This window comes from Meles meles, chromosome 5 (assembly GCF_922984935.1).
Source record: "Meles meles chromosome 5, mMelMel3.1 paternal haplotype, whole genome shotgun sequence".
NCBI lineage: Eukaryota > Metazoa > Chordata > Mammalia > Carnivora > Mustelidae > Meles > Meles meles.
Genome location: NC_060070.1, coordinates 116,110,975 through 116,131,326, shown reverse-complemented (window position 1 = coordinate 116,131,326; position 20,352 = coordinate 116,110,975). Strand labels below are relative to the sequence as shown.

At 32.0% G+C, this 20,352-nt stretch overlaps 1 protein-coding gene across 49 annotated transcripts in view; it reads right to left on the bottom strand.

Annotated features, from left to right (window-relative positions):
- RIMS1 (regulating synaptic membrane exocytosis 1) overlaps positions 1–20,352 on the bottom strand; it is a 497,245-nt gene that overhangs the window by 95,344 nt on the left and 381,549 nt on the right. For 33 of the 49 annotated variants that reach the window (XM_046005310.1, XM_046005316.1, XM_046005318.1 and 30 more), the window contains one exon: positions 5,423–5,535. The exons of the other annotated variants lie outside the window; for them this stretch is intronic. In XM_046005310.1, coding sequence (XP_045861266.1) covers positions 5,423–5,535 — 113 coding nt within the window. The remainder of the gene's footprint in view (positions 1–5,422; positions 5,536–20,352) is intronic. 49 annotated transcript variants of the gene reach the window in all.

Here is a 20,352-nt window from a genome sequence, read left to right as displayed (position 1 = left end):
CAATGTCCTTTTTTTCCCAGTGTAGAGGTTTCACTATTCTTGCTTTAGTTTTCATTATTGCCCATTATTGCCCATATTGCCCATTACCTCTGCTCTGTGCATTGAACAGACTGCTTCTGTCTGTGCTTTTGATTCTTTCCGCAACTGTACAATTTACCGACACATTTTCCGTTTTAAGACACCACAGTGTCTCAAATGTCTCCAAAAAAATGGAGCTCTTCACAAAGGGCTGATAATAGAGTTGAGGGCCTGTGCCAAAGAGGAGTAAAGCGATGGAAGCAAAAACTAGACTTCAGCTTTCTATTGTACTTTAATTAGACATTTTCGGATTTAAACTACCAGTGTCGAAAGTAAAAAAATGGGATTCCTATTAAAATTTGAGTATGTACTATATGTTTTATTTTTAAATTTGCCGTTGGTATTCATTACCTAAGATTTTAGAAATTGTTAGGTAGAAGATTAAAACATGCAAAGTTGTCAGAGCAGTTAATATCCTCTTCCTCCTATTTGACTCTTACTACAGTGGATGACACAGCAAGTAGCTTTACATATTATTATTTTACATATGTGTTTTCATTATAATAGTTTGGTTATAAAATAATTACTTAAACTTAATTATATATAATTTTAAAATACTAATATACCAAGTGATTTCTCTTATTTTTGGTACTGGAAGTTAATATAACTTATTAATATAAGAACATATGACTAAACATTGGGTATTCAAGTTTCTTAGCAAGTAACTTAATTTTACATTTATGCATTCAGATGTAAAAATATCAAGTGTTTATTAAACTTGTAGGAAAACTTATCTACCCTCTGATGCTCCATATCAGATGAGTTTTAATGAATGTAAAATAATCCAAACACTATTTATAAAAATTTTTATAAATAATTGTCATTCTAAAGTATACTAAGTAAAATGATGCTAAAACCCTGTATTTGTGTATACAAAAAGAAGTATAAGACATTATTTTTTTTAAATCCTAGAAAAGAGAATCATGTTTACTTAATAATTCCTCAGATAAGAGTAGTTCAGGCCTGAGATATTTATGTGTTTTAATTCTTCACCTCTCATGTGTATGTACTGGGCAAAGAATTTCACATCAAGTATGGAAACAAACTCCAGATTCTCACTATCAATGAAATCATCTTCCCAAAGAATTTTTTCATAATTGCATAAGTTTATAAAAGCCATGTGTTAAATTATAATCCAAAAATAGTCATATATGTGCAGAATTGAGCTACTTACACAACTTCATGCATGATCTGATATTAATATGATTTAACATAACATGTCTTTTAAAGTAAAGTGGTAATGTTTTAACATCAAGTTCTGTTATATCTTATAGCATGATCCTGGCATGATTCAATTCAATCCTGGCATGATTTCAATCAGAGCTGTTTTTATTTACAGAGTAGATGTGGTACAAACTGAGCATAGTTTTACACAGCTATCCTTACATAGCAGGGTCTGAATTTAATATTGTTAGTGGGGTCCAAATATAACTCCTATATTACTTGTCTTGGAAACTATTTTGCTAAGTACATATATCATGTAATTATTATGATGTTTCCAAACATACTGAAATGATAGGTTGTTCATGAGGGGATATGAAAGAATTGGGCTCTAATACAGTAAAAATGTATCCAGCTGTAGGAGATTTTCTGCCACTGTGTTGACAGCCAGAACAAATGTTCCCCTTATTGGCAAATGCCAGTAATAAGCAGTGCAGACTATAGCATAAGGATATGTGAGTATACACAATACTATTTCTCCAACTAACGAAATCTTCCTTCTCTATAAGCCATCTCTTCCTCAACATTTTGCTATTTCAGCGAAGAGATTAAACAAGGGATTTTAAAAGACTGTGTATCATATTAAATTTTTCTACGCTGGGCTAAAGAACAATGCATCACAGTTTTCTTTGCATTTAGTTATTTGAAGGAAATTAAAGACTTTTATATTCACTTTTTACTACTATATTTACTTATTTCCAAAGTCTGTTAGGAGTTCAAATAATCACTTTGAATTTTCATCAAGCATAATTTGTTAAATTTCCTAATTAACACTTAAACATTTTAATGGAAATGAATTAACTGTATTTTGAGAAATAGAATATCACTAGGAGGAATTTATACTAACCATACAGGGGAAATAAGTCATTCATGTGAGGGGAGACTCTAATTATAGGGCAGCTATTTTTAAAAATAATAATAAACATTTAGCAGCTACCTACAAAACCCATCACATCAATCTTTGTTGCTGTTCCTGGCTTACAGAAACATAAACACTCTTTAAATTTTGAGTGCCTAAATGCATACTCACCCTCCAGTTATGAATTTCACCCCATCACTAAGGAATGCAACACTGCATAACATCATTGAAAAAAGAGCCTGGCATCACATTTCAGAGATCCTGAAGCAGTCTTGTGTGTTTTCAAAAGGAAAGTTAGTGTCAATTCCCTACTCAAGATGGAGTTAGGGATGTTCCATATTTTAAAGGAGGTGCCAGGTTTGCAACATCTTAGGAAATGATAGTACAATTGCCTGATAATTCTTTGCCCTGAAGAAAATCTAGTTCTATTAGTATTTGGTTCTAAATATTTTGAGAATGGTTAACTAATTTCTAATGTGGCAGAATTTCAACAAAGGTGTTCAACCAAAATGTCAAGTGGATTAAAACACTAAAAAAGAATCAAGAAAGGAATAAAGTTCAAAACTTAATGAATATTAAATTTATGACAATATTAGTTCTTAATCATATGATTTTATAAAGTAAATTATAAAATGGTTGGGGGAAAGGACAAAAAATGAGAAAGAACTTTTCTCAAGTATGTAAGAGATGTTTAACTGAAATGCCTTCTCTTGGAAATGAAACTACTTAAAATGGAAAACTACTTAAATGATTTCCTAATGAAATGGGAACTTTTACTATAAGCATTAGGCCACAATATGGATATTAGAACTGTGGAGGATTTATCTTTTACTTGACATATAAAATAAAAAATAAGCTAACTATTTGTTATTTTATCTTATATATTTTTCCTATCCTATTATAAGTTCTTAAAGATATCATACCCTTGGTCTCGCATTTATTGATACTATATCAAAATTTTATTTAGGTAACATGGTACTATCAATTTATACAGTAAGAACAACAGTAATATATTTGAAAGTAATGGGTTTTTTAATAGCCAAGTGTGATGAGGTAGAAAAAGAAAATGGTGCAAAGGAGCAACACAGAATATGGTAATTTAACTGCTTGCAAATTAAGTTATAGAACTTCTGAATCAAACCGGAATGATGTGTACATTTGAATGATGTAAGAAGCAGAACACAGCAATACCTAAGTTTTAGATAAGGAGATCTAGGGCTCATCACACCATAGGAAGGCTTTACTAATGCTGGGTAAGCCTCAGTTTTCATAAATTTGGTAAATAAGAGAGCTGGAATAGAAGATTAATTTCAGGTATTTTCAATTCTAAATTTCTATGAGTCAGAGAATATGGACTCTCCCAACTGAGATAAACCTACTTTTGATTTATTATGAATATTAAGTATTGGTGGTTGTTTAGACTTCTTTTTTTAAAGATTTATTTATTTATCTGAGAGAGAGAGAGAACATGAGCAGGAGGGACAGAGGGCGAGGGAGAATCTCAAGCAGGCTTTGTGCCCCGCCGGATGTGGGGCTCGATTTCATGACCCTGAAATCATGACCTGCGTGGAAACCAAGAGTCTGAAGCTTAAGTGACTACACCAGTCAGGCGCCCCTAGTGGATGTTTAGACTTCTAAGGCACTTGGTTTTGTAAACTGTTTTGATCAACTGATGATTAGAATCCTACTTCAGAATGATCCAGAATGGCTTTCAATGGTACCCTGATTACCTTGATTGCTTACCACTTGTTTCCTATACTGATCCTAACTTTGACTTGCTGTTCTATTTGACCTTATCCTTTCACATAATGCTAAGAAATTAACAAGGCATTTCCAGCTTTAATGAAGCAGTCCCAATTTAAAGAACCTTTCTAAATAACTACATTCCACGTGGAGGAAGAAAACTTAAATTATCCTGCCTTCTAATCACTACTGCACTTGTTGTAAAAGAAACAAAAATGATGATGATATTCATAAAGAAGACAGACAAATAAGCTGACTCAGTGATAATTATGAGCCACAGAGAAGACTTGTGGAGCTGGAATCACCAACTCTATGGCACATCAAGGTATTCTGCTCACTGTTTTGTTTTTTTGTTTTAAATAATTTCACTGTTTAAAGTGTTGTTTCAGAGTCCTAGGGTACTGAGCCTCACTGAATCCGTGACCTTAGGCATTGTCTTAGTTGGAAATCCTCCTGCAGCTGACCAAGATGTAAAGTGGTAAAACGCATCCAATACATAGGACTCTTTTCGAGGCTGGTGACAAATCGTATGTTGTGACCACCTCTATTTTTTTGTATTAGTCTCTGGATATCTAGCTATTAAAGATCAATCTCTAACATTTACAAATAAGCAGGATTTTCTACATTCAAATTCAAGGTCACAATATTGAATTAGTATAGTTTTTATTTAATTTTGGATTTCTAAAACATCATTACATCCAAAAGGGCAAATTATAACACAGGTTATTCTATAATGGCTGCTGCCACTTTTGTAGTATTAATACATATTACATATAAATAATATAATTGTTTAATATAATTTATATCTTTATATTAGTATAAAGATAAAAATTAAAATATAATATATAAATAAAATATATATTTAAAATAAATCATCTATTTAAAATTGCTTCACGAGGTAAAAACATTCTACACATATTTTAATTAAAATTATTAGATGCTAATTAGCAGTTTATATACTCCCAGTGCATCCTTACAAAATAATACTGAAATATAAATTAAATGTTTTATTGCCACTTGAAACTGGATTTCAGTTTCTAAGATTTTGAAATCATTTACTTTTCTTATTAAAGACAGATCAAGAAGAAATTTCACATTGCATAACTTATGTCATTCACTAATAAATCTCAATAGTCAATACCAACCTAAAATAGTAATTAGACTATACATCTATGTATATCTTAATATTTTAAATGCAATATTAAATGAGATTCAAGCAATATAACAGCTTCATATATCTTACTTATTTATGTGAATTTGACTACTGACCAAAAATCATTAAGTGAGCTTAAAATGAAGTATTTACATTTTCTTTTTAGCAAAAACATTAAATCCCAGCTAAATGATATTTTAACAAAGCTGTAGATCTTGTGAAGATATCAAGAGGACAGAGGTTATGATGCAACACCATGAGGTGAATGATTAACTTCTCTACCATAACTGGCGCTTGCTAGTCCTACGTGCTAGACACACTGTACATTTTCAAAAGGGAAACTATTGGTTGCATACTACTAGTTTTACCTTGGAATATTGCTCGCGATCAAGTTCTTGACTAGAACCAGACCCTGTTGTCTGCTTAAATCGATGCACTTTCATTTTCATCTGTCTTGTTCGCTCCTCCACTACTAAGCTTGCTGCAAAAACACACAATGGAAGCCTATTAACACAGGCGAAGCAGCTTTTGGAACTGAATGGTTTAAGATTTCAATTCTTTTGATACGATTTCAATTAAGTGAAATCTAAAAATAAGACATGACTATTATAAACAAAATGCAGAATATACAACGCTAGCACCTGTTACTCTAAAGATGAACATGACTCAAATCACACAAAATGGGGAACACAGATGTTAGTAACAAAATATAAGTATCCTATTTCTTCATTTGATAGGAAATATTTTCAATTCCATTCATAAATGACCATGTGAAATCAGATTTAATCGTGAAAATAAGCCTTCCATTTAATCAACTGGTTGTTGCATGTACATATATAGAGAAAACAAATATGCATACTGAACACATCGCACATATATGCACATGCTTAACACGCATGCACACACCCACTTAACAACCTCAGCGAACAGCAGTCACCGAAAAACGGCTTTAATTGATAAGCACCTACTTTTCTGAGGCATTCTTATGATATCATTAATTTCTACCAGAGTGTTTCAGGAATATTTGCCAGTCTTAAAATGGCCTAAGATCAAAAATTAGTTTTCTATATCTGGTGGCTATGTCTGATCACATATATGAAATTCTTATGCTTTGAAAATATAATATAAAATTTTTAGCTCTTTAATTTATCATAGGAAAAGAAATGCATTACATTTAAATCTTAATCTCCTAAGTAGCAAGTGTGACTGTTCAGATGGGAAAATTACAGCCTTCTATAAAATACAAGTTATTTTAAGTCAGAATCCATCACAAGCAGCTTCAAGACCATGCCATTAATTTATACATATTTACGAGTGAAGGGGAAAAGAGAGCTAAGGGCACAGTTGTGTGCAGCATAAACTCTTCAAGACATATACCTGTGTTGTGTGAGACCCATGTTTATTTTTTACAATCATTTGATGACTTCCCAGACTGTTCAAGTTCTGTGACCAGTGCTAAGATATATTTTTAAGTTATGTATATACACATATTTATGGGGGAAAAAAACATCTTTGTGTGATTAAAGTATTAGGGCTTCTGCCAAGAGGGACTAATGACTTATAAGGATAATATAAATGTCGATATATGTGACTGACTTGGCTACTGATTTCACCTCTTACGAGGAGTTTATAAAAACACTTGCTGGCAAATTTTTCCATTGCAATGATTAAAGACCTATCAGCCTCAATGAAAGACACTGACACCAATTATAAAAAGCAAGTGAGTATGTAGCTTTTATTGTGTGTTCAAGTACAGACTAATAGCATGAAGATAAATACCTAGTGTGAAATGTGTGTGTAAATGTTTTAATTACCCTTTTGGCATAGAATTATTAGGTGTCAGGCTTTGTTTAAATTTATTAAATTAGGTAGAAGACATCCATCCCTGATATCATAGTTCTGTGAATTAAGCAATGATGCACACTTGGTTTGAAAATGTTGACTTCAGAGACAGTAAATGATGACTACTATGATTAAAAGATGATAGAATGGGGATCTTGAGAGAAGTAGTAGAAATGTATAAAATACTTGACAATATAGGGGTCGTAATGAGTACTTAAAGTAAAAGGCTACTTGAGATTAATTAGAAATCGAGACAAAATTATTAAAATGACTTGTATTTACAAAAAGCTATATGGCATACATGAAAATGTACAAATATCTGTTCTTTGCCTTCTGCTTATGTGTGGGTAACCCTGGATACTTGCTCACTCAACTGCTTTGAGCTTTGAGGAAATCAAATGAGCTATATGTAATCAGTTGTACTTGACCCTTAAAGCTTAAAACCATCTCTACCTGTTATAAAAGCAAACTTAAGTGGCATTAGTTTAACTTTCTCACAAAATGATAGTAATTTTAAGAAATATTTCACATTGATTGGCCCATAGCTTTGTAACCTTCACTTTTAGTATAATGAAATTCTTAGGGAAGACAGTTACTTGGCACTGAAAAGAATTTCCCAAGAGCTATTGGTCTGAAGCAATCTGAAACAGTTCTGATGATTTTACCTCAACAGGACACCTCATTTCTCTAAATATAGAATTACTCAATTTATGACATAGCTGTATTTAAATCATTGTTTGGAAAACTCAAAACTAAATCACAAGGAGACAATGGTAGCCTAACTAAAATGAGTCCTAAGATGGTTTTAAATGACCTTATTTTGACCTTCCCAAAATGATTAATACACTATCTTTATTCTTAAAGGGGTGAAGTTGACATCTTTTAATCCATCAAAGAAAGAAAACCCCTAAATTTTGACTCAAAATTGTGAGTAGACTCCCTTGACTAGACAGCAAAAATCTGGTTGCCGTGCTATCCTCATGGCTTGCTCTCAGATTCCAAGAACAGAAGCAAAATGCCAATAGCTTATCATTGACATACTCATATCACAAGACCAGATAATTACATAAAATTCACAATTTTTAGTAGTTCTTATTATTTCCTTATGGTATGTACATCAGTGTGTATTCTAAAATAATTATTCATGTAAGTGATTGTGTTTTGGTAAAAGTTTTTTTCTCAAACATCTTTGAAGAAGCGTCAATGTGAATTTGGAGAATTCTTTAACTTTTTCAGAGTCTGCTTACTAGCATTTTATTTTTAAGCCAACTATTGTCAGATAAAATGACATTACTTCTGAATTACTTGTGTGTCTATCTAAGTAAAGAAACAAATATATGAATTAAAATATCACAAATTTGAACCAGAGTACATGATTATTAATGTATATGATTTATATAGAATAAAAGATTCAGTTATGATTAAAAGTGAATTGAATCCTTGGAATATGGTTATCTATTAAGTATCCCAATATAAGTAAAATTAACACCAGCCAGAGCTCAAGTATCTTACTTTGAAAAAAACAAGCATTTAAAATTTTTGCATTGACACTTTTAATGCCAACAGCAAAACTAAAATATGAAATACCTTCCAATTCTCCCACAAATCCTAGCACTAAATTTACATTTTAGGAGCATCCTGAATGTTGGTAGTATTGTAAACTAGCAAAATCATTAATATGCCAATTACTATTCTGCTATAAAAATAATTTAAAAATTGGGGGACTTCTGGGTCTTAATTATTTTTTTAAATTTCAAAACGGCCACATACTAGAGAGTTAAAAAAAAACCCTCATTTTCTACAACAAATTTAATTATCATGTAATTGCATTTAGACTTTTAATGGACATATAGCTGAGATACAACATAGTCAAAAGAAAAGGATGTTTGCTAAGACTGAGCTTTAGCTATAATTGCAGATAGTGATACAAGTAAATAAGTCTCTCCCTCTAAGGTGCAATGAACACTGTAATTTTATACAAAAATTCTTTATGTTGGAATTTTTCACTGTCTTTCTACAAGCTGAATGCTGTGTCTGACATTGAATAAACGTTTCTAAAAAGCAGGTAGTAACTTAGCTAAAAAAATTTTACTGAATTTTACCTATTTTCTTTAGATTCACTTCATTTACACTATTATTTTTAAACTCTGACATTTTTGTACACATGTGAAATTTCAACTTAATATTATAATTAAGAAAGAATAAAACTAGAATTTTATGGGTTAATTTAAAACCATACTTAGGAAATCTTTTCTTCGAAACTCAACAAGGATTCTGGAGCATGAAAAGGTGAGAAAAGTAAATTCAATTTTAGAAGTCTATATTATAATTTTCTAATGGAAAGTATTAGGTATTATTAAAAAGACTAAAATAATTGCTTCTCTTCTCATGCCCCCTATTTGCTATGAATTCTTACTCTAACGGTATAGATGATCTTTGATGAAACTACAAAGAAGCTGAAATCATTTGCAAATATTGTGTTTCTGCCTACATGCATTTCTTTTAGCTCTATCCCTTTCATAAGATTATTAAAGAAGTCTTGACTTAAAAAATAAAAAAAATAAAAACCTTAGGAATCTTTAACAAATCTTCTTCCCTAGCCCTCACTGAAAAATTTCTATAGTATCACCTTCTGCAAAGAGAATGTAATTTTTTCTGGGAAATTACTTTGACTTATAGTCATTTGTGATTTGCTTAAAAATATTTTAGATATTATAGTTACATATAGTTAAAGATAATTATAATTTAAGCATTACACATTCTAAATGTTTAAAATATTATTCATGAATTTACAATTACCTAAAGATAAGGTGCACTGATCCTCAAATCCTGAACTCTTCATTTCTTCCTATGCATCTACAGATTAACATGAATTTGGAATTTCAAATGTTTGTGTTTATAGGCGAAAAAGAAAACCCATACAATGTATTGTCAAACCTTCCAATACTTTTCAAGTATTCTAGGTAAAACATGAATGTAAAGGAGAATAGGAATAATAAAAATTTCTATATTACTAAATATATTAAAGTAAAATCATTGAGTATTTTACTTTGTAACAAGGTTTGCTAGTACACCTGTCAGTGGTGACAGAGGACAATGTCTGGCTGAGATAATTAAACGTGTCAAGTCAACTACAAAGTCTTACTACATTACAAATTAACACCTTGATTAATTAATTAATTAAATTACAATTAACATGAAGTTGGAATTTCAAATGTTTGTGTTTATAGGCAAAAAAGAAAATCCATACAATGTATTGTTAAACCTTCCAATACTTTTCAAGTATTCTAGGTAAAACATGAGTGTAAAGGAATGAAGATTTAAGGATTTGAGGATCAGAGCAAATGTATCTTTAGGTAATTGTAAATTCATGAGTAATTTAAACATTTAAGAATGTGTAATGCTTAAAAAAAAAGAATGTGTAATTTTAAATTATAATTATCTTTAACTATATGTAACTATAATATCTAAAATATTTTTAAGCAAATCACAAATGACTGTAAGTCAAAGTAATTTCCCAGAAAAAATTATATTCTCTTTGCAGGTGATACAATTAATTAATTGTTAATTAATTAATTAGTTAACTTACAAAGCCTTCATGAGTAGAGAGACTAATGCCTCTGCTTCCTTGCTGCTTAGTAGCACAATGAGAGCTCATTAATAATGGAGTCCTACCTTTGCTCCAATGTATGTTTCAGAAGAGTAATGATAAATGGCCACATATTTGGAATTCATCAGGTAGAATGAAATATATAAATGAAAAACCTATGATGCCTCAGTTATCAATAATATTAAAAAAATCTCTGAAGCACTTAAAAAATAACTGATAGTGGGAACTCAAACATAAGAACCAATATCATATGAAACATGGACACTTTATATAAAGTAGTAAAAAATGAAAAAATTTAGCTTACTGAATTTGTAACGATTATAAACTATATACAGTGTGAATAGAAAGATGGGTTGTTATCTAAAAATTCAAAGATGAAATACTAGTTTTTACCAACAGTGTTTTAGGCTATAGAACAAAACAAACTGTTAAGATGTATAAACATTCTCCATACATCTAAAGCAATGTGGCAAAACAGAAAGACCCCAGGAAGGAGAATGACTAGAAATGGATTATAATCTTGGACTGATTGCCATTCACCAGTTCATCAATGTAGCCTTCATCAGTTCCTGACACATCTCTTTATTAGAGAGTTTTTATTTGTAAAGCGATAAGATGGCTCAGTGTAGCTTCCAGCTGTTGTAGTTCATGATTTTGTATTATTTCAATAGGATATTAGTACTTTGCCCCCATTTTCAAAAAACAGAAAACTATAATATCTTTCTCTTTTGCTCTATTACCTAATTTCCAGCATTTTAAAATTTGTCAACTTGCTAAAACTATAGATGTTAAGGGGGAAAATATCACCAGTGCATTTTATGTTATTATTTATTACTGTGGTTTTTTCCAATTAAAAAATGTATTCCTTGCATGTTCATCCTATTTTTGGAGGCATGCAAGTGTAGTAAGCAACTCTGGTGTAATACTTACATGCTCTCTTCCTTCCACACACATATACAGTGTATCTACACGAAGATAAATGTTTACAGTATTTTTGACTACATAGAAATGCCCAAATTCTGGGTCATTTTTCCCGGAATAAAATGCATTTCAATTTGCAAGGGCAGAAATGTGTCAAACTGTTCTCCTTTTGCTCGTGTATGATTCTCTTAGACATTAAGGATTGTGCTATCATAGCATAAACAATACAAATAACAGATAACATCTATCCAGCATGAGAAGCAGTAAACACAAGTAAATAACAAATTAAATGAAAACACACATTTCCTTTATAAAGTTTTAAAGAAAATAACTTGTGTTTTGGTACAGATCATTGAAATGGAATATCAACATAGGCGGGATAGGTCATTTGTACATACAATCACTCAAATCTCACTGCAGCCAAAGCCACAAGGCCATCTCTTGTTTTAGCATGCTGATTTTCACTGAACTGCCAAAAACAAAGCTCAGGATTACCAACCCCAGACATCACTTTTCAGTGTCAAAACTGCCAAGTGCCAGAGTAACACTGAAAATACCAGTCAGATACTTGACAGATAAGAACGTTAGGCTCTCGATGAAAGCGTCTGTCATTTTACCTCGCCCTGTTGTGTTTCACAGGGGTAGCTTTTAAAAGGTATTTCTATTCTGAGAGGGAGCACTGTTTTCCTTACGAGACGCTTCTGAGAATACAGTCATTTTGAAGAGCATCCCATGTAAGTAAGACTTCTCTGGGGGAATAACAAAATCATTCCTTGAGGGGTCATGTTGTTTATTCCAAGTGATCTCCAATATGTTTATCCATCCTCCTTCCAATTACACTGGTGGCAACAGTATCTATCTTGAAAGGTTTGATGTAGCATAACTGCTAAACTCAATATCAATTTTTTGGCCGTCTCTTTCCTTTTTCCTGTAAAAAGTGTTTACCAATTTTAAAATTTGTTCAAAAATACAATACTTAAGGGAACTATATGCTACTAAAGGAAAAAAAGTCGAAGAGCTTATGCACAGCTAGACAGCAGTCTGACTTTTATTATTTCCTCTACACTTTCTCCACAAATCCCAGGAAGAAAGGATGTTCTCCCTCAAAAAGGCATATCTTGCAAGTTGAGCCTTGGATGATATAAGTGTTAAACACTTTAAAGTTTTAAAAGTCTAAATACTATTATAAATAACCACATATGAATCAGCAGAATGGGAAAACAGGCTTAAAACCACGAGTTCTGAACTGTTTTATATGAGCTGCTTCACTCGCTATGTCTCTAAAGTTTAAAGAGAAGGCTAGGATGACAACTATATTTATGGATTTGTGGCAAAAAAAAAAAGAGAAATGGATAAATTAGACACTTTTACTGATGGAGCTCTAAATATTTATGAACAGTTATTCATAAATATTCATAAGTGTTCAAGAAAAGCAAAGCCCTGGAAGACAAAGAAGCTTAAACCTTCTAAATCACAACATGATGTAATAACAGGAAATTAATCACCTGGCCTAATATGCACATACTAAATATGCATCTAATAAAAAGATATTAAATAAAACTGAAATCCTTTCCTACTTAGTGAAACTTAAAATAATGCTGCTTCTGAAGAATAGGCAAATTAGCTTATTTGCTTTAGCAAAGATTTAAGTTACATGATTTCTTCCTATAATATGTTTCACAACCACAGTATACTGTTAAAGTAAATGTATAAGTATCGTCTATATAATCATTTAGGTAACAGGAAATTATTAAAATCATGATTTTCCACTTTTTTATATGAATTGCACCTAATTAAGGTTAACGCTTAACAGTTCTATAAAAAATATTTTACAAAACTTAGTATTCCAACTGTTTTTGCCAACATTTAAGGAAAGTACAAGTAACTGACTTGAGCATTTTTTATAGAAACCTTATACTTTAAAATACACTCATCTAGATACAATTCTTACATAGCCCCTATCATCTGGTTGCAATCATTATTATAGATTTTATTGTGAAACAGGAAAACAAAAGAGCAACAAATGCCACTTACTCTTTGTTCCTGTTTAAATCATTTGATAACTTGAACTCTAATTGTTGTTCGTTCTCCATGTGTGCAAGTTACACATTTTTTATAATAAAGACAATTCATATTTGTATAAAAGAGAATGTGATGTATTTTGCTAGGATTCGAAATTGCTTCCAAAACCCCAAAATTCAATGCACTTAAGAAATAGTATCCAAAGGCATATAAATTAGAAATTTATTATGATAGTAACATTTTTTTCTCACCTTGAATTCATTTAATTTCTGGTTCTGTTTTGATCTTCTTATATCATTATTGCGATGCCCCCAAACTACATTCATGGGCTCTTTAAAACTGTCCAAGAAATGTAGCAGAGAGGGAAAGATTGGCTTACTTTTAGAATGAATAATTTAAAATATGCCTATAAAGCAATTTTTGAAGTCTAAAATGTTATGGTCTCTCAGCTTTCAACATAAAAGAGGGAAAAGATAAATAACGCAGTATGAACATTTATAGTTCCTCAGTTAACTTTTCAACCCCAAGAATGTGTTATCTTTATTTATACACTGCTTTTATTTTCTCAAATTACGTGGTAATTTGAGAGACAAGCCAGGTATTAAAAGTATTAGAAAATTTAGCTGAGTGGTAAAAAACCAGGTCATCGGGAGGAGGTGGGACCCATCAGTGAGCCCCTCCGAGGTGTTGTAAGGGAGATAAGGCAGAGCAACCTGCAGGCCTGGACAGAACATGGGCTGCGGACTCAAAATCGGGTTCTGCTGTGGAGGCAGCTCTGCGACCTTTGGCAGTCCGCTCAACACCCTGCCTCTCTAGGAAACAAGTAATAATCCCTTCCTTACAGCTGCACATGTGTGGTTACCGTAATCAGGTGGTACTGAATGCACAGCAGGTGCTCGGTAAGTGCTGTCTGAACGTAGAGCAGAGTGGTTAAGAACAAGGTCTCTGGAGTGAGGCTCAAGTCTAATTCCTTGTTCTACCACTTACCAGATAGATGACTGATGAAGGGTCAAGTTTTTAATCTTCTCGAAGCCTTAGCTTTCTCAGTTGAAAATTTACAGTATCAGTAGTTACCTCTCAGGTTGTTTTAAGAATGTGATATAAATATATAGCTCTCTTAGTCAAGTGTGCAATAGAGTAAGTGCTCAATGAATTCTATCTAACATAAAAATGTTAGTAGTATTTAGTATCTCTGCTCATGTGCTTTAACGAACATCGTATGCTGGAAAATTATATACTGGTCCCCTATAGTTAGGGTGACCAACCATCCCACTTTACCTGGAACTGTCCAAGTTCTAGCACTGAAAATCTTGCATCTGAACCTGATGCAAACCTCTCGGTCCTCCACAAACCGGGACCATTAGTGGTCCGACGAGTTTGTTGGCAATCCATTAAAAATAAGCTCTCACAAGGAACCCGTTAGCTTATACTGTTGGCTGGGCATAGCTTGTCCCAGTCTTTCTCTACCAGGGAGGATTCAAAAGGACTTAATTCTCCAGTACAATCCATCCCAGAAAAGATCAGCTCATAGCAGCAGGGTTTCTATGCAAAATAAAACTGTTTCTTTCTTTTGGGGTATGTGAACCTAGAATTTGACTTTAAAATAAATTTCTTGAATTTGCTTCTATCTTTTCTGGGCTTCGCAAACTTTTTGTGACTGAGCAATAGTGTCAATTCCAGGAGAGCTGCAGCATCCTCTGCTGCCCTCTGCCTGGCTTGCATGCATTTCTGGGATGTGCCTCTTTGGCTGTTTTCAGTCCCATGGTGCATTCTGGGAAGCATATCTGTGTCCCTTGCACAAAGAAGACTTGGCAGAGTGATGACACATCTTAGCCAGAACACAATGACCTTGCAGAAATGTAGTAATCGGTCATGCTCTGCGGTGAGGCTGTAAATGTGATTCTTCACAGAGACTTCAGGTTGGACTACTTACGAATTTTGTTTTGTTTTGATTAGCTAATTATAGCTTTGGCTAGTAATAAAATACACGGGAGATCGCTCTACATGAGGAATTATTACATTTTTCTTTCTTTTGGCTAAATTAATTAGGTCATGACCTGTTTCTAATATAACATTTTCATGTTTTATCACGCAAAAATTTATCACGCAAATCCAACTAAATGCTTCTGAATCTAAGCACAAATGCATTGGCCATATTTGAACCACTAAATCTAAAGTTGTGTTTCTGATATCTGAATTAAAAATGCAGGATGGCCAGCAATCAATGCAAAATCTAAGGACCAAGACATCTTGATCTTACTGAATAACATTTTATTTTTTATTAATATCTACTTATTGGTTAGGGTGTCAGACACTTTGCCAGAATATGCATTTACCAGAATATAAATTTATTTTTATAAATTCAAATTAAATAAATAATTGACTATTACCTCCCATTTTCATTCTATAATACTGAGATATATAACATATACCTTAATACACTAGAAGTTAGGGATAATGTATTTGGGATTTGTGCCTATTAAAATAGGATATACTAAAGTATAGTGGAAAGAGGTAAAAAAGTGAGATACCTGGGCTTAGTCTACCATTCATCAGCAGTGTATATGAGTATGTCTCTTAATCTCTCTGAATCTGAGCTTTATGATTCATAAAAAAGGGATGATGCTACTCTCAGGACTAATTTTTAGGATTACTGTATCCAACAAATTAATTCAATCATTAGTCCACAAATACTGAGTAAATGTACATTTATTACACTATACAGCATTATTTAATTTTTAATTATTATTAATAATATTATTTCATTAAGCTAAAAACTCATGTTCAAATATTTAGTTATCAGGCCAACAGTAATACTGAATAGAATATGATAACGGGCAGCCCTTGAGAGCAGGCCAAGATATGCGCCTACTTGAAACCTAAGTCCAAAGACCAAAAATCAACTGTGATCCAAAAGATAATAAGGCCGGAGGTCACCACCATGCCCAGCATAGCGGCCTGAGTGGTTTTCCTCCTCTGTCGCTCAGGAAGACAGAACTGGTGGTTGTTATCATGACACTGAGGCCAAAAGAAGTGCCATTTAGGCTGCTGCTTTCCAGATGTATGACTGCAGTGGGGGCCAAACATTCTGTGATGTCGCTGCTCTCAAAAGGGAAAATCCAGAGATTTTCTCTTCCTTTGCAGCAGATACTGCCCTGAATAGAAAGTCAGAATCGAGGAGGAACGTAAACAAACAAAAACATACAAGAAATATGTTATTTTTCAAAAGGAACTGTCATTGTAGATCAATTTTGAGACAAAAGCACTCTTAATTTCAATATTTTCCTCTTCGATGTGAATAATACAAAATGCTTCACACCAAATACTCTATAAAATCATTGCAGGGAGAAAATTACCTTTATAGCAAATAATTTTGCTCATTATTTAATAAATACAGTTATATAATTCACATATTATAAAAGAAAAGGAATAATATTAAATGGTTAAAAAGTTACATTAATATTTACCTTTTGTGGAAGAGTTATATTTTTCTTGTTCTTCAATGAATTACATGCACATAATGATGGAAACAAAAGAAAGAAATCAGCAAATTTATAGTTAGACACGAAAATGTGAATAAGCACAATGGCATGAATAATAAAAATGTACAACATATAATGTGACATGATAAATCGCAATGACAAACCATAAGGAAGTCTCAAATATGATACTAAAATTAACCAAAGAATGAATGCAACAATTTAAAGATTTAAAATAAAAACAGAAACACTGAGAAATTAATGTTTGGCACTGAAAAATACATTGTGTGGCATTTTTTTCTTGCCTTTTAAGAACTGTGAAATATTTCAGCACCGGTTTTTCCTAAAACATTCTGATTTTAATCCATTATGACTTTTTATTGCTAGTGTATTAAAAAGCATCCTTAATACTCATAACAAACATTTTTATCGTTTCAAAAATGATAGCATTTCAGGTAATTTGAAATTTCACATAATTCATGAAAAACGGAATTCCAGTTTTTACTAGGTAATAGGCATTTTCTTTTCATTGTGAAAATATTCAGTAACATCTTCCACAAGGAAAAAGATTACCCTAATTTAAGTAATCCTTTCTTCCTTCTCCAATTAATTATATTAAAATATCTCAAAGTGAAATTGTTCTTTGGAGATTGTAATTCTTAGAAATTTCATAAAGCTTTATATCTACCTCATTTGTATACTATTTATTGAAAAATAATGGCCTACCTAGATATTTCTAAAGGGGAGTATCATCACAGTTTTAAGTAGCAGATAAAATAACAGAACACATAAAATACAGCTGGCACACCAAGTGTTAGTTTACAAATAATTTTTAAATACTTCTTTAAAAGATATCCAGTTGAGTACAAAAAAATCTCTTGTTTGGTTTCAGAAAACCATACGACATTTTTATGCAAACAGTTATGTTGTTTTCAGCTTCACTCTCCATAAGGGCTATGTTGGAATACAACTTTGCAATATAATCAGAGAAATTTCTTAGAAGTCTTTGCACAATTGTCACAAACCATTAATTACCTAAATTGTAAGGCTACATTTTTGGCTACTTTATCTCAAAATCTGTGTTGTAATCACTCCTCTTCTTTTCTTCTAAGTATACTTGAATGTAATCAGATTCCATGTAGCAAACAGGCTAGGATTCCTAATTTTTAAAAGAAACTTTAAACAACTTTTTCAAAAATTAAGTAAAAATGTCTTTTTAAAGGATGTGTTTGCCTTTAAAAGAGCACATATTGCTTCTATGGTACAAAGACAGTAGTAAAACTGAATTACAGAAAACAAAACAAAACAAAACATACACCAAGTCAAATAATCTAATCATCCTGGCACAAATCCTGAAAACAATCAAGTAGGTAACTGTATCCAGAAACCGTATGAATAACATTGTTTTACAAGTACATCACGAAGTTGCATCACGATCCAGGAATCTAAACCATTTGAAATATTTGCTCTTACCAACAACTACTTATCATCAACTCAGTTCTTTTTTTCAAAAATAAATAAATAAGTAAATAAAACTAACTTTTGTTAAAAATTTTTAAAAATAGCAACGAAAAAGACTGGAAAGAAGGAAGTAGAGGCTTAATTACAAATGAACTGCATTCAGCATTAACTTCATAGAAGATTGAACTGTTTAAAAAATACTATCAAAAGAAAAAAGCCATAATTTTATAGCCCTACGAAAAACAATGAAATCATTCATAAATTTTTTTTTTTTAAAGATTCTATTTATTTATTTGACAGACAGAGATCACAAGTAGGCAGAGAGGCAGGCAGAGAGAGAGGAGGAAGCAGGTTCCCTGCTGAGCAGAGAACCCTATGCGGGGCTCGATCCCAGGATCCTGAGACCATGACCTGAGCTGAAGGCAGAGGCTTAACCCACTGAGCCACCCAGGTGCCCCAATCATTCATAAATTTAATGTGCCAAATTCTGGCTAATTTATGAATTAAATGAAAAGTTTACTTTTAAAAACATATTTTAGGACACACAAAGATGTCATATCTGTTCAGTTTGAAACAGATCCATGATATGATGATGGCAGACGCTATTACATTTTCCCAAAGTCCCAGAGCACATAATAAAATCAAAAGTAAACCAGATCTGTTTTAATTATGGAAGAACACTTAGAGATAATAACACATGTTTGTTCCCATATTTAAGAAGTTTTTATGTACATGACCCTTGAGACCATAAGTTTCAGGAAACTCAAGTAACAAAAAGTGTTGACTAGTGTATTTATATTAAATTTCAAAATAACTCCATCAATTTTATGTTCAGTCATTCCTTTCTTCCCACCTCAATTCAATCCTTACAAATTGATGATTTCTCTGAAAGACAACTGTGAATAGGAATATCATAAACAGTAATGTTGATATTAACAATAGAACATAACTTTTTAAAAAAACCCAAATCCAGCATACAATCCAACTGATTTCATAGAAGCAATTCTTATTTCTATACAAATAACATAACTACAGTCTCACTGTATAAGAGTTATATGGAGTACCTTTACATGCTTTTGAACCTCTAGAGTGTTTTAACAATTGGAGGAAATGCAAAGAATTTTAGGAGCCCGTGAATTTTTGGATATTGATCTTTAGCAAAATATGGCCACTGAATCTGTAGCAAAATTCCAGAATTTATGGTTCATTTAGTTGTGCAACAGGAGTTCATGAATGGATAATTTAAATAAACACCAAATTTTATTTAAAGCAGTTTCATCTGGGCTATTGTTAATTAGAGTCTTAAAAACGTTAATTATGAGTTATCTTCTCAAAATATTCCCAGAAGAGAAAAGAAAGTTTGTGAAACACGTGAATTGAGAATTCCAATGAATTAATTGCTACCTTAGAAAAGAAAGTCAGAGTTTCATATGGCATCATAGATTCCTTATTAATTAAATGAATACTCTTATAACAATCCTGAATATTGAAGCATGACATATCAATGAAACGTATAATTTTTAAACATAATACACATCCAGAGTTTACCGTAACAGCGTTCCTCTATTAGTAAGTTGGTATTTCTTAAAATCTACACTAGTTTTTCTAAAACCAAGTATTCTGTTTATATCCTCTGTCATATCAGTCTTTGAAATAATGTATTTATCTTAGATCATTTCTTGAGATACATTTCTGTGATACACTCAGTAAGTTACTTCAATTAAGTGAGTAAAACACGTACGCAGCTCCCTCAATATAGAATGAAACAGAAGTGTCACATCAGCAACAACCAACACTGCTGAAAAAAATATTCAAAATGTTAACCTTTTAGTTGTTTTATGGGGATGAAGATTTTGAACACACATTTTAAACAGAAGTCTGCTGTATTTATAATCCCAAATTAAAAATTATTTCAGTACATTACTTCATGGATCCCTGATAATACTTGTGTGATACCATATAC